Below are 16776 nucleotides of genomic sequence, written 5' to 3' on the forward strand. Positions count from 1 at the left end.
AAGTCACTTACCTCTTATTGCCTCAAAAAAAATTACAAAAAATAATGGCAGTTGTGGAAGAATTGGAAATTGAGGTGATGTTCATCAATTAACTGGCTGAAAAGAGTTCTGCTGCACTCTAAGAAATGACAAGAGGGTTAGTTTCATAAGCACAGGGGAAGACCTACATGAACTGATACAAAGTGAAGTAAGAAGAACCAAGTGATCACTGTAGCCCATAACAATATTATAAAGATGATCAACTATGAAGCTGCTCTGATCAAAACATGATCCAAGAAAATTTCAAGATTAATGATAAAGAATGTTATCCATTTCCAGAGAGAACTGATAAACCTTGAGTACAAACTTAAGTACATTTATGTTGTGCCTCTGGCGGGGGGGGGGGGGGGGGGGGTATGTGTGTGGGGTGGGTGTGTTTCTGTATGTGAACTATGGAAATGCTTTACATAATTTCATATGAATAACTGATATATTATTTGCCTTCTCAATGGGGGAGGGAGAAATGGGAAGGAAAGAGATTTTTGTACTCAAAATTTTTAAAAATTATCAAAAATAAATATATAATTTGTTGTTGTCCAATTCTTCATGTCTCCATGGACCATTCTGTCTATGAGGTTTTCTTGGCAAAGATACTGAAGTGGTTTGCTATTTCCTTCTGCGGTGGATTAAGGTAAATAGAGATCAAGTGACTTGCCCAGAATCACAAAGCTAGTCTGAGGCCAGGTTTGAATCAGGTATTCCTGAGGTCAGGTTTCAGAGCTCTGCCTACTGAACCTGCTGCCTAGGCAAACAGGCTTAAGTGTCTTGTCCAAGGTCACAAAGCCATCTAGCTGCCTCAAATAATAATTACAATTAAAAAGAATATTCCTTGAATACTTTTATAAAAAATTTTGCATAGATAGGAAATGTCCTATCTTCATCAGTTATTGATGATTTATTTTTCTTTTGGAAATAACAAAGGTCATGTTTTCTCCAAATGTTTGCATTCTTTGCTCTCACAGATATGTTGAAGATCAGTCCCTCAGAGTACTCTGAGGTGCAGCCCACCTCTAAGTCAAATATCTTCTTTGCTTACTAGGTGTTCTTTTCCTCTGTTTTTCTTCTAGTACTACTTCATTTTCCTGTACTGTTTGTATCAAAGGTATGATATTAAGTCTCAAAATAGAGCTCTATTTTCAGTGGCAGAAAAGAGTTGCTATGCTGTTTAAGATATTTTAATTATAAAGTCAATTAAAGATATTGTCTATTAAAATTAATTTCATTTTATGAAATTTTTTTAAAATATATTTTCTGTTTTTAAGGGTAAAAGGGGGTTCCCTAGTTTCATCTTTAAATGACTTCAAGATAATTTTCTTCATTGCTTTTGATAAAACTTTGTTCAACTCTCAAATGTTTCTTGCTTTTTTAAATCAAGCAATCAATAAATAATTAAGTGTATCTGAGGCAAAGGTATGCCCTGCAAAGGGAATGGTCAGTAAAAGACCCACAGACAAGGGGAAGTATCATAGATACATAAGAAAAGCAAAAAGGCTAACATTGTAAAGAAAAAATGTAACATATGAAAGGTTGGTCAGGTACATTTGTGAAGGGCTTAAAAATGCAAACAGAGGAGTTTATCTCAGCAGCAAAAGGAAATAACATTTGGAGTTGGTTTAACTACATGCATAAACTTTACCTTTTCATTACTATTCTATTCTAGCCAAATATTAATTTTACTTTTGCCGTGACAGATTTGTCTTCTTATTGGACACAGATGTCTGAACTGATAGTGATTCTCACATCAGAAACCAGTTATTTAATGTCTGTTAAAACTCTCATATCTAATCTGTTGCCAGGGCCTTTTTTACCTTTGCAACAACTCTCCAAGATGACTCTTTTCTTCTCTGAAAGAAAATACCTTTCCTCTGGCATAGACCATCTAAACTCACATTCAGACTACTGCTATAGCTTACAGGTGGGTCTGCGTGCTACAAGTCTTTCCCCACCCCAATCCATCCTTCAGTTGCCAAAATGATATCCCTAATGAAGAGCTCTGACCATGTCACCTTTCTATTTAATAAACTCCAGCAGTTCTCAATTGTTCCCAGGATCAAATATAAAATCCTCTGGCACTCAAAGTCCTATATCACCCAGTTCTACCTCAAGATGCCCAGGCCCCTGAAACTTTTTCAGTCTTCTTACACCTTGCTGCATATTCTCTTCAATCCAGTGACCTCCTTATTGTTTCATAAACAAGACACACCATCTAGTGGCTCCAGTCATTTTCTCAGGTTGTAACCTTACCATGGAATACTCTTCTTCCTTATCGCTACCTAATGGGTTTCCAGGCTTTCTTCAAGTTCTAACTCTTTAAAAAAAATCCATCTTCTACAAAAAGCCTTTAACAATCCTCCAATTAATTGACCTAGTAGATGATGTAAAAACGCTTATTAATTTACTGATCTCTAAAGTTTACAACATCATTGAGGATAACCTTATGCTAAGGATATTTTGCAGTCTCAAAGACTAATCTCCCTCTGGTCTAAAATGCATATATTTTATAACAAATTCTACTAAAATTAGAGTGCTGGCATAAAATGTACTAACATATTTATTAAAATATTAAAATTTGAAGCAATTTTCTTAAAAGAAAATTCCTTAGTTTTCTCTCTTGCACTAAGGAATTGCTCTGGATTTTTCTAGAACAAATAAAAATTTTGACTGTTTAGTTATCCTTATCCCATGCCCAAAATAAATTAATAAAAATTCCAAGTTCCACTATGATTTCAAACAAACAACAGATCAGGCATTAGTAGTGTAATTATTGGAGCTAAAATTCTAAGTCTTCTTACTTTTTATCTAGTACTCTTTCACTTTGCCAATTGCTAAGTCTTCATGATTTTACCTTCCAAAACCTCTCCCACTCATGCCCCACTCTCCACCAACAGGATCATTTACCTAATTCAGGGGCTCATCATCTCTTGTCTAGACTAACTGATGTTCTAATGAACTAATCTCTCCATTCTCTACTCAATCTCCCAATTAACTGTTAAACTGATGATAAAGTGATGATAATCCTTAGAGCACAGGTTTAATTAACTTTACTGCTTGGCATTTAAAAATCTTAACAATTTGACTCTAATCACTTTTTGCACTTATTTTATATTCCTTATTCAATTTTGCAGAGAAATTGTCTATTTCAGTTTTCAGTATATGACATTCTATTTCCTATTTTCATGCCATTGGTGTAGACTACTTACCTTACTTGAAAAAGCCTCCTTTTTCAATTTCCCATAGAATTTTTGACTTCCTTTAAGGTAAGGCTTGAAATCTTCCCCATAATTTCATTTTCTAGTCTTTCTCAGGGGTATATGGGACAGGTATTTGACATCTCTGCTACACAACTCAAAACTTATAGTCATTATCTCTCTTCTCTCCTATAGTCCAATCTCTGATGAAGATATAGTTTATTTTCTTGACAAAGACAACATCTGTATTTGGTTGTAAACTTGATCCCTTCCCTTTACCTTCTCCCAAGATTCGTTCAAATCACTCTCTTTATCCACTGATCTTTATATACTTTGTTAATTTTGTTTTTAATTTATGAAATAAATCAAGCATTTCCACAACATAGTAGAATTACATGACTGTAAATGAAACTACAAATTGATTATATACAAATTGTTATTCCTTTTAAATGTAGATTAACTTTTTTGTAACACAAACCCATATATAAACAAAATTATAAAAAAAGCTTTTTATAACAAATAAGTTAGATTTAAATAATTAGAGAAATATTAATTCTTCATGACTAGGCAAGGCCAGTAAAAAAAAAAAGGATGACATTATCTAAATCCAGAAAAAGAACTAATAGAAGTACAGAATGATTTTTACCATATTTGTGCCTAGTGGGGAGAGAGAAGAAAAAAAAGGTTTTTAAAAAAACCCCTAGGGGCGGCTAGGTGGCACAGTGAATAGAGCACCAGCCTTGAAGTCAGGAGTACCTGGGTTCAAATCCGGCCTCAGACACTTAAAAATTACCTAGCCGTGTGGCCTTGGGCAAGCCACTTAACCCCATTGCCTTGAAAAAATCTAAAAAAAAAAAAACCCTCTAATTTTTAATCTATCCCTATCTACTTGTACAATCTCTCCAACGTAAAGACATAACTCTCCCTTGACAAGATCATTCTCTCAGGCTTTCATTATAGATCTTTTCTAATTTTCAAAGCCAAACTCTAAGAAAAAGGCATTTCTTTGCCTCCTCTTTCCTCTACTCTCACTTCTCAATCCTTTTAAAATTCATTTTGTAATCTCACTACTCAAGGGAATAATGTTCCAAGGTAACCAAAGATCTATTCTTAATTGCCAAATCCAAAGGACTCTTTTCATTTCTGCTCCTTAGTCTTATTATAGTACTTGATATTGTAAATAACTGTTCCTGAGTATCTCATCCCTATCAATTTTTATAACACTTTATTCATTCTATCTGACTGCTCCTTTGCTCGACCATACTGAACTATATATATATATGTATATACATATATATATATATATATATATATATATATATATATATATATATATAAAATGAACCCCCTAATTATGTGTACCTGAAGTGTCTGCTTTAAATTCTTTTCTCTTCTTTCACATTTTCTATTGAGACCTCAATAGCTAAGCTATAATTTCTGAACTGAACTTTACACCTCTATCACTAATAATCTAGTTCACATTCAGAACTAATACCCCATGGATATCTTAAACTCAACATGTCCAAAACAGAATTCATATGCTCTATCAACTCATCCCTCTTAATCACTTTCCTATTTCTATGTGGAATACCATAATTTGGTACCATAATACCAAGGTAGATAATCCTGGTGCTGGCCTCAGCTCCTTATCCTCCTCATTCCACATAGATAATCAGCTGCCAAACCTTCTTAATTCTTATCTGAAGTACCTCTAATTTCATTGTCCTCACTGTACATATAGCTGCTATCTTCATTTGGGCCCTGACTGCCTCTTTCCTGGATCATTCCAATAGCCTCCTCATTGGTCTCCTGGCCTGATATCAAATTTGTCCACAATGTTGTCAGAATAATTGTCCTTAATCCCAGGTCGCACCTAATCTCTTCACTTCTCCCGTGACTCCAACAACTCTTAATGCTTCTACAACAAATGGAAACACCTATTTAGGTTTCAAAATCATTTAGAATCCTGGCCAACTGATTTTTCTAATCTTATTACACCTTACTCCCAGTCTTAACTGTTCCATTCAGCCAAAAGGGAATACAACTTTCCATTCATCATATATAACACTATCTCAGGCCCTCATTGGCCATTATCCAAGTCAGCAATGTATGTATTCCTTACTTTTGTTTTAAAGAATCTTTCTTCCTTTAAGATGCAGTATAAACACCACTTTCCAGGTAAAACTCTTCTAGATCTCTTCAACTGTCAGTGCCCTCATATATTTTTATGCATTATTTTATATTTATCGAGTACATACATGTTTATGCACAAATACATGTATATGTTTTCATACATATATCTCAATGTTACATATATTCTTGTAGTCTCTCCTGTTAGAATCCAAGTTTCTTGTGAGTGAAGAGTGCTTCATTTACTCTATTTGCATCCCCAGTGCTTAGTATAAGATGCCTCCTACATGGTAGGGGCTTAATAGATACTTGTTGATTAACTTCTCTGGGCTTTTACTCATATAAAATATGTCTTAAGATTCCAACTGCAAAATTAAATGCTAAATATACAAATCATTTATTCATGATTCTAATATTTTATATTAAAGTGCTATTTTCAGTAAATTTTAAAAACAGCAAATATGAATATTAGATTTTCTGTAATCTATAATTCTCCTTATAAACAATTTAAATAAAACATGAATATATGCAATAGCCTTTTTCATAAAGTCAACAGTTTCTCTACAATATGCAAAGTTTACAATTACCATCTAATGAATTTGAAGAAAAAAAATCCTACAGAATTGTCTTGAGGGCAATTTGTCTTTGTTTTTTAGCATTTTATTAATTTACCAGTTTAGATATGAGGTTTTATTTCAAGGGTCAAATACAAGTCTCTTCATACTGAACTTATCTGAGTGTCAAGTAGTCTGAATGAGTTAAAATATTTGCTTCAAGATAAAGCTATCTATATATAGATGCCACTATGCAATTATTCTGCAATTCAAGATTTTCTTCTTCCCCTAAATATTCCTTAAAATATAAAGATAGTTATTTTAGTTGAAGAACATTATTCCCTGTAACCCTAAGGAGTCAACAATACTCTTACTTTGTTGGTTTTGCATTTAATCAGCTGATGTTTTTCAAAAGATCTTTTTTTAATCCTTAAATGAAAGTATTCTATATCAAAGATAGAACTCTTAAAAAGCCAAGAAAACCCTGTTCATGTCAAAACCATTTCAAGTTAAATCCCTAGCTTACTGTAAAAAGTATTAAGAAAAAGAAGGGAAAAGGGGAAAATTCATAAGAGCTATATACTTAGTTTAGTTAAATTATACCTTAAATGTACAAATTGAGTATAAAGAATTCATAGCCAAAATTTTGCTATAAAAGTACTCTGTAATCAATCAGGAGGAGTCCTTTATGAAGAAATATAAAGAATTTCAGAATTAATTTTATTTTTAATCAAAACTTCTGATAATAATTTAAAATGGGAAAATAAGAACAGGGATATAATAGGATATACATTACCCACAGATTTAGAATCAGGAAATTTAAAAACTAAGGTCTTACTGCTAGATGCAATTGACTACAGAGCTTAAAAGAAAGGATGTAGCAATAGAATAAATCAAGGAAACATCAAGTGAGATGTTACAAGAAAGAAATGATTACTTTAAAAGATCAAAGTAGATTTACTTTACCATAAACATAGTTCTGAAGTTATTTAAATCAGTAAAAAATTCCTCCACAGACACCTTCTTCATGTCAATAGCATAGTAGCCCATTATACTCTGGTACAATTTTTCCATATTCTCATGCATTTTTGAAATTTTTTGGAATTGTTCTTTTGCAGAGATCACAAAACTGTATGCTACAGTTAAGGTAGTAAAGATATAGAAGGTTTAAAAACATGTCTCTTTTACAATTACCAACTGCCTGTACAACATTAACAAAGTATTTCTATTAATTAGTCATTTTCAAAAGATAGTAAGATACTTATCTGTGTAATTTTAAAATCATTCAGATAAACTAATGCAACATTTTTAAGATCAGAATTTTAAAAGTCAAAATTTCTTTCCCTTTTTTCTTTATGCACAAATATATGTACGGTTCATAAAAATGACTTATTCTTGTAATTTCACAAATCTATTTTAGTCATATTGCATCTAATTGTAAGAATAACACTAAGAGGAATAAAATTTTATCATCTCTAATTTAAAAATGAAGAAAATGAGAATCAGGAGCTTAAATTACTGGACTAACAAAAAATAACTTAGGACAACAAGACTAGAAAACCACATGTTTTGACTACCAACAGAACCTGAAGATCAGAAAGTTTTATGCTTTGTTATTTAAATGAAAACATGCAGAATATTATATAGTCAAAGTCATCAGATACAATAAATAAACAGCTTATGAAGACTAATCCTTTCTATCTTCCTCTTTTTAAAATGAAAAATTTGAGGGACAATGAACCATTGAACTATCAAACTGATCAATGTAGTGACTAACCAAAATTCCAGAAGGTCTATGAAAAAGCATATGCTCAAGGGGGCAGCTAGGTGGTGCAGTGAACAGAGCACCGGCCCTGGGATCCAGAGTACCTGAGTTCAAATCCGACCTCAGACACTTAATAATTACATAGCTGTGTGGCCTTGGGCAAGCCACTTAACCCCATTGCCTTGCAAAAAACCTTTAAAAAAAAAAAAAAAGAAAAGTATATGTTCCATATCTCCTGAGGATATGTGATAGATTGTAGAGATGGAGATAGATGAATGAAAGAAAGAAATTTGTTTTTTGATTGTTACAAATATTCTAATTGCCTTTTTAAACAAAAATCTCATTTGGGGGAGAAAATTGGATTTCTTAAAATTTGAAAATAATTAACTTAATAAAATCACAGATTTGACAACAGAAGAAAACAATCTTAAGAACTGTATTACTTGAAAGATCAAAGTATGGACTAAGTCCACCTTATGCTATCTTAAAAACATAGTGATTATTTATTGCTTACCAGCTGTAAAAAAACATTTTACAAGTGAAAGTTACAAATTCATGGTTATTAACTATGTGACAATTTTAATCAGTTATTAATTTGAGTATAATAGAATTACTTTAAAGTCTGATTATATGGCTGAGGTATATCCCAACTAGTTATGACTATAAATGGTAGCAAGGTTCCCCTACATGTACAAATTAAGAGGCAGAGACAGTAAATAAATAAAAAATAAAGTCATGAAATGGCAGCTTCCTGGTGAGACAAGAAAGAGTTAGACTTGGTGAAAAAAACTCTAACTTTTTATCTCATAAGGTAGAACTTCTTCACCATTTAGAGATCTGCTGAATTGATTTAGTTTTAGTTAATCTATTTTGACTTTTTTTTGCTACTACATTTGAAATCATGTTTCATTATAATAAAAAAACAGCTTTGAATTAATGAAAACAATTTAAGCATCTACAAAACATCCTTGTGACATCAAATTAACAAGACTGTTTTTATACATCCTCAATCTCTTGCAAATAGCAAGAACTGTAGAGCTGATATGAATCAACCAATCAACAAGTACATGATAGCCTTGCCAGTGGTTAGCTCTACTAACTATATCTAGTATAAAATTATTTGCTTTGAATCTTGGGTTGGGGGAGGGAGGGAAAAAGCATGAGGCTAGAATACTTCAGACTTCATTAACAAAACTCTGTCTCAGATAGATTGTTCTTTGAATCAAAGAAATACTGTTTGAAAATCAACTATGTAGTTGATGCTATAGGAGATTATCCTGAAGATGTCAATCTACCTCAGGTATACAAGGCTAAAAGACAAAAGATAAAGCAAAGAAAAATAAAGTGTTACAGAGACAACTCTTTTTTAATGAAGGGAATTATCAACGAGGGTTAGAGGAATTGGAATTGGTGGAAAAGGCAGGATAGGGGTTAGGCTTTCAATAAGAGTTCACATTTGAAATAGATAAACATGAAACATTCTTTTGAAAGACTGTATGGCAACATTATACACAAGAATATACTGTTAAAAATATCAAAGAAAATATGTTGTTTAAATATTAACACTAGACTTTCACTTAATAATCAAAGTGTCCAATAATAACTGCTAAAGGTTTGACTCCTAATGACCTACTCTTAGAACTTACATTTCTTACTTTTAGCATCACATACCACATGTTATCATAAATACTTTCAAAGGAAACATCCAAAATTTATCAAACACCTGTACACAGATTAGGTACATGTTTTCCGTTCTTTGAAAAAGTGTTGATTTATATTTTAAAAAGTTTTAACCTGTGTCTTTAAAATGTATTTTTAATTTAATTGAATTCAAGACATTTCCCCCTTATTTAATGTACTTACACAACTTCAGGAGAAACTGATGATAAAGAGAGAATCAACAGTTTTAAGAACTATATCCCAGTTAGTGCAGTTATGTGATTGCAGAAATATTAGATACATTATTATTCATTATATTAACATTTAATTTTTAAAAAAGAAAAAAATTCTCATAATTACACTAAGTAGTCATATATGAATATATTAATTTCTCTTATTCTAGAAATACAGAATTCCTTCTTTTATGACTTAGTAACTTCAAAGGAAAAGAGACAACTATTTCTTGATGTTTATAACAGGTAAATGTTGTTCACAGATTTGTGCCAATATAGCACAAGTACATTATGATTAAGAAAACTAATCTAATGTGAATATCACAGCCATATAATATTGGAAACACTTAACAAATTATAGATATTTTTTGAGATAAGGTGAACTGCTAATGCATATTGATGTGGGATTGTAAGACCAAATATTTAAAAAGTTAACTATTTTTAGTTTTAGTCTGTCAATTCCTATGTTTTTGTTGCTTCTTATTTTTGAAGGTATTCGGAAAATGGAATAGTTTTGTTAAATCCTGATTTTTTTTAAACATTTTGATCTAATCAATTAAAAATAAGATGATTATTGGGATATACTATTAGTTATATTACAAAAAATATCTGATTATACCCATAGTAAAGACAACTGAAATTAGCAGTTAAGGTGTGGTATAAAAAATTAATTATATCCAAATGGAATTGCTGAAGATCTTATGAGAATAGTTTTATATGGAAGCATCATTTCTTAAGACTTCTCATTTCATTATGAAAAAACATACAATAAACAATAAAAAGTTCCAGTTAATTTTATTCCAATGATATGACAAAAAGAGATCAATCAGAATAATAGCATATCAGGAAACTATTTATAGTATTGAACTTTTATTTAAAAACATGACTATGACAGAATTGTCTAACATGGGAAAGAGGAGTAATTTGAAAAAATTCTGAATCAATATAGTGTTCAAAAAGTAGAAACTATGACCTTAAAATTCAGCAATCTATATTTAGGCAGTCAGCAATCTCAATGTGACCCTAATTGGCCTAATGATACATGGTTTCATTCACAAATTTGCAGCTAAAGCTAACATTTTCTTTTTCTCTAGTTGATTATCTATGCAGTCTATCACAACAAGAAATGGGCTAGGAGTCTCTAAGTTCTTGATGATATTACTTTGAAATTAGAATCAGATCTAGTTTCATAAATGACATTTGGTTCTAGTCAAGGAATGGGGATAGTCAAAGATGACTTTTTTTCCTTTGAGATGGAAATGTAGTGTTACTATTAATTTAGAACGCTTCAGGACAAAATTATAAGTTAAGGTTAAAAAAAATCAGGGATAGAAAATATGGTTTCAATGTCAAAATATGGACACTGAAGAAATGATAGTAGAATTTTATGACTAGCAAATATAGGAGTATTGCTCCTTTCATCTTTACTTGCTAATAATTCTGTGAAACAACTGCATGCCTAAAGGAGATGGACACAATAGCCAAATATTTGTTACATAGTAGAGTTCTGCCCACAAATATTTAATGGAAAACTGTTCTAATCACAGCTCTTAATGGGATTAACAGGACACAGAAATATAAATGTAATAACAGAATGCAATGTTTATAAAACTAACTCTCTAAGCTGATGAAATGCAATAATGCCAGGTTGGGAAGGGGGGGGGAGAAAGAATTATTAATGATTCATTTGAGAGTAAACACAAAACTTTAGCTATGTGTAATTCTACAATTCCAAAATTAAAAAAAAAACTAAAGAAATGTTATGCTAATGTCTTCATGTCAAATTTTTAAACTATTTTTCCAAAAAATTATTTACAAGTTATAGTTAATGGAAATACTTATTCCTTCAATTTAATGATATATCTATGAATTCAAGAAATTGTAAGTTTACTACACTAATTATGTAAACTACAGCTTTCATAATTCTGACTATTAACATATTCTTTCTCAAAACAAATGTCTGATATGAGCTATACTTAAAATACACAAATTTAAACACTAACAGAGACTTAAATATCTAAACTTTGGCTAAGTTGATGTTTATTTAAAGTATCATTTATTTATATGTTTATGTTTTAAATTAATTTTGAATTAATTTAATATTAAATTTTAATTTAATACTAAATTTTAATTTAATATTATTTATTTATCCTTCATTTACAAAATCTAAGAAAATCATTCAATTTGCCATTCTGGTAATATCTATACAAATAATTTTAATGGTCTAAGTCTCATTTTTTTACCATTCCAAAGTAAACAAAACTTTTCAGTAAATACATTTAATTGTTTTAGGCAAGTTTACCCAACCAAGATGAACAGCAAACTAGAGCAATCTGAAGTCTGCAAAGAATATTTATATAAGTTTTGTCAATATGAAAGTGCACCAACTGCTCACATATCTTACTTCCAAAAGATACATGAATGCTAATCAGTTCATTAGTGGCTTCAAGGTTAGGATATGTAGTGACAGGATGTAGTCACGTGCTTGTCTGTGAAGTATAATTGTTTCCAACAAAGCACTATCCTTCCTGTTCTGATTGCATGCTGGTTGATTTTTATGAGCTGCATGCCTTTCAAGACTAACATTATTCAAGCTTCCCACGTCACATTAATACAAGTATGGACAGATCCAGACTTCATTATGCCATGTGGGATATGCTAACCTTTGCATCAAACTTCTTTTGCTCAGCAATTCATAACAGCTTCTAGTTTCCCAAAATTAGGGCTTTTTGATTAGTACACTCACAAAGCATTACCAAAAGCCCCATGTAAGTCTACTATTTCTAAATTGCTGCCTACCCACTGGAAGAAAGACCAGGTGAATAAAACTACTTCAGATGGCTGTAGTTAATGATTAAATACTAGCTAAGTGTTTTAGATTTATATTTAAACATGATAATACAAATTAAATAAAAAGCATTAATGACACCATGCTGGCAAGTCAGGTACAAATCTAACCTTACCATGATGCCAAATAAAGTGAAAGCAATGTACAGGATTTATAACTTATGAAACATCAGTGTGCAATATAAAAATGTCTTTTGTAAATAAAATTTTATAAAATTTTCTAAATGTAGAATTTTGATGTCTTCAGTCTAAAAACAAGCTATTGTGACAATATGCTCACAACTTTATCATAGTAAGGAAAAGCCTTACTCATATGAACAGAAAACAGAAAAGATACTCGGGAAAACAAATATTCATTAGATTTTAAATATTGTTGCATTACATTTCTATAATATTGTGGGAAAGGACCAGTGAAGAGGCTGAAAACAAACTTAGAATTAAAATAACCATTCTCATTATATAATTTATTGGAAGTGGTTGTGGATAGAGGACTGAGGAGAAAAATTAAGAATTTCGAGTTCTCAGTTTAAAAAAAAGTATAAAATATCTGCTAATGAAAGCTCAATTTCTAAAGAGGGCTTTCATAAAGAATTTAGAAATCTACGTGGAAATTTATTATAAAGAACAAATACTCTATTATAGTATAAAAAGTAATCAATTTCAAATATATATTTAAAAAATAAAAAGTAATATATTTCAAATATTTCATAGCACTGCTTATAAAATATACCAATATTGGTTTCAGAAGAAGTTTAATACTTTATCACCTCACCATATTAATATACAATATTACTGATAACAAAGGAAAACAACTGAAAGGAGCTCTTCAACTCAAAGAATCCTAGTGTATAGGTTGAAGTTGTTTTTGTTTTTTAAATTATGTTCAACTTGTTTTTTTAAAGTCCTACTTGGGGATTGAAAATGCTAGCCAAAATAGGAATTTTGATGGAAACCAATGACAGAGTTGAAAACTGAAAAGCTTTTAAGAAGAAATATAATCTAAATTTCTCAAAAATAAGATGAGATTTATAATATTTTGATCCTAACTCATATCCTCAAAGAGTGAACATATAAAGCCCTTTGGCTTTTCTTTGATCCTAAAATATTCCAACAGTACAGTAAACCATACCCCATTTTTGTATTCATACTAAATAAACATGATTTGAAGGCCATTCTATTTCTTATCAGTATTTGAGGTCAAGAGAGAAAGAAATGACATGTTAAAGGGGAAAAACCAAGACAATATTTTCCAAACAAGTCCAAAGAAGTAAAGATATAATGAGACTTAATTCGGTATGTTTCACTTCAAAGATAAACTTGTGTTCTACTGACTTTGAATATTTAGTCATTTGCTTTACTAATGAAAAGGTGACAACTAATAAATTATGAATGCGAAAATTTGCACACAGGTCATGCAAATAAATTTGAAACACTAATAAATCTTCAGACTAGATGACTGATGTCTTTTAAGTCATTCAATTGTTAAAAGGATATGGACATCTTTGTTAGAAACTTGTCATGTTTGTCCTCAGGGGAAGGAAAGGAATCCAAATCCTTCTCAAGCTGCTGAAGCTGCCTTCCCATCTGTTTCAAGTTCTTCTCCAGGTTTTCTGCAGAAACTAAAATATGGTATATTAAAAATCTCAATATGATGGAAAGTACATTAGCTAAAAAAGTACAATGTTCTAGAAGATACAGTATATGTAAAAACTTGTAGTAAAATAAGAATGAGTATATGACCTAGCTGTGTGGCTTTGGGCAAGCCATTTAACCCTATTTGCCTTGCAAAAACCTTAAAAAAAAAAAAGAATGAGTATATGTAGCTACACATATAGTAAGACAGGAAAGGTCATTAAAGATTAATCATTTAATTCTAAAAATCCAAGAGCATACAGTTCCATATAACAATGTAATGGAAATACTAACACAAAAATTGCCAATCTTCAAATAGTTATTTTAAGGGGGGGGGGAACATAATTTCCCAACTTAATCAAAATTGAGACAACAGCTTTATTTTTGTTTCTTATTTCTCTAAAATCTTTTACATCTCCCTATTTACTGAATTTTTACTTGGTATTTACAAAAATAACAGTCTTCTCATTGTTAAAAAATCCTTATTAGACTAGAAAATCCTCTAAACTACTGTTCAATTGTTTCTTCCTTTCCTAGAAAAAGTCACCAGTCTTCTCTGCTTCAATTACATCATCTTTCACTCACCTTTCAGGATTCTGGAACCTAGCTTCTTCCACTATTACACAATGGAAACTGCTTGCTCTAGTCAGTCCCCAAACACATATTAGGAGCTTTACTATGTGACAGATACTGTGCTAAGTGCTGGTAATACAAAGTATGACAAAAATATAGTCTCTGTCAATATGCTAATGGGGGAGTATGTACCTGCAAGCTATATAGTAGCAGTGGTTGGGGTGGGGGCAGACAGGGAATGGGAAGTCTCCTGCCAAGGTGGCATTCCAGCTGAATCCTGAAGGGAGTCAGGGAACTTGGATGTAACAGAGGCCTCAGACAAGGCACCAAGTCAGGAAATGGCAAAAAGTCAGGGGTGGCTAGATAATAGAGTATATGGAAATGAGTAAAGAGAGACTGAAAAGAAAGGAAGAGGCAAAACTGTGAAGGTCTTTAAAAGGCAAAAAGAGAATTTTCCATTTGATCTCAGAATTTCTAGAGTTTACTGAATAGGGTCAGTATCACATTTTAAGAAAATCACTTTGACAGCTCTATGTAAGAGGGATTGGTGTGGGAAATGATTTAAGAAAGGAGAACAACCAGAAGGGCACTGCAATTGTCTGGGCATGAGTGGATAAGGGTCTGCAGAAGGTGACAGTTGTCTATCAGTAGAGAGAAAGGGATAGCTTTGAGAGAGGGTGTGCTACCACAGGAAAGGCAGTTATTGACTGAATATGCAGACTAAGTGTGAGAGAGAATGTTATCAAGGAAAATAACAAAATTGTGAATGAGCCTAGGTCACAGAGAAAGTAGTGGTGCCCTACACATTAAAAGGGAAGTGTGGAAGATTGGAGGAAAGGTCCCTTTTCAGACATGTTCAGTTTGAAATGCTTATAGTAAATCTATGGCAAAACTTTCCAAAAGGTGGGTGGGAAATGTTAAGATTGGATTACAGGAAATTACCTAGCTTTGTGGCCTTGGGCAAGTCACTTAACCCCACTGCCTGGCAAAACAAACAAAGAAACAAGATTGGATTACAGGAGAATAAATGTAGGAACCTGACTAGCAGTAGGAAAATCAAGAGAGATTAGGGTCATGAAAATTTATAGAAGGAAGAATATTCAGGAGAAGGGGGTAATGGACTGTAATAAAGGCTACAGAAAGGTAAAGGTGAGGACAGAAAAAAATCATTAGATTTGTGAATTAAAAGATCATTGATGGGGGCGGATAGGTGGCATAGTGGATAGAGCACAGGCCCTGGAGTCAGGAATACCTGAGTTCAAATCCAGCCTCAGACACTTAATAATTACCTAGCTGTGTGGCCTTGCGCAAGCCATTTAACCCCATTTGCCTTGCAAAGAAAAAAAAAAGATCATTGATCCCTTTGGAGAGAACAAGTCAAATTATCAGATTAGAAGCCAGAGAGCAGAGGGGTTGATTCCAATGAAAAGAAAGGAAGAAGGGCAGCTAGGTGGTGTAGTGGATAAAGCACCTACCTTGGTGTCAGGAGTACCTGGGTTCAAATCCAGTCTCAGACACTTAATAATTACCTAGCTGTGTGGCCTTGGGCAAGCCACTTAACCCCATTTGCCTTGCAAAAAAAAAAAAACCCCTAAAAAAAAAAGAAAAGAAAAGAAAGGAAGAAGCAGAAGAGAACACCAGGAGAAACACAGGATAAGAGGATAAAGTGGATTTACCAATCCCCTCCCCCTGCCAAAAGTTAAAAATGATAACCTAATTGGCAAATATGAGGACCTTTTTTTTTTCAGTTCTTAACCTTGACTCTCTTTTATGTTTTTGTGACTGGTTTCATTTGGTTTCTTTACTTATCTGTTCCTTCACAATCATTCTTATTGGACCATCAGTCACAACGTGGCTTTGGATATATTGCAAGACTTCAGCCAGGTACCTCTTCTCTTTGTAGTTGGGGACCACCTTGCTTCCAAATTTAATTATCATCTCTGTGTACATGATCTCCAACTGTATCTATCAGACCCAAAGGCCCACATTACCAACTGCATAATGCACATTTCAAACTAGCTGCCATGGGAGACATCTCAAAGGCAACTTGTCCAAAATCTTTTTTCTCTCAACCCCAGTCCTCCTTTCAGATTTCCTTATTTTTCCATCAAGGATACCATCTTACTTATAATAACCCCCATTCACATTCTAACTAT

The 16776-nt window shown here is 32.2% G+C and overlaps 1 protein-coding gene and 1 long non-coding RNA gene across 11 annotated transcripts in view; one reads left to right on the plus strand and one right to left on the minus strand.

The window, feature by feature from the left end:
* Positions 1-16776, minus strand: part of DIAPH3 (diaphanous related formin 3) — a 543832-nt gene that overhangs the window by 240514 nt on the left and 286542 nt on the right. For all 10 annotated transcript variants that reach the window (XM_074191775.1, XM_074191779.1, XM_074191781.1 and 7 more), the window contains 2 exons: positions 13909-14034; positions 6878-7041 (listed from right to left, as the gene is read on the minus strand). In XM_074191775.1, coding sequence (XP_074047876.1) covers positions 6878-7041; positions 13909-14034 — 290 coding nt within the window. The remainder of the gene's footprint in view (positions 1-6877; positions 7042-13908; positions 14035-16776) is intronic.
* LOC141491149 (uncharacterized) overlaps positions 1-16776 on the plus strand; it is a 56578-nt gene that overhangs the window by 11185 nt on the left and 28617 nt on the right. The window lies entirely within an intron of this gene.

This window comes from Macrotis lagotis, chromosome 6, assembly GCF_037893015.1.
Source record: "Macrotis lagotis isolate mMagLag1 chromosome 6, bilby.v1.9.chrom.fasta, whole genome shotgun sequence".
Lineage (NCBI taxonomy): Eukaryota > Metazoa > Chordata > Mammalia > Peramelemorphia > Peramelidae > Macrotis > Macrotis lagotis.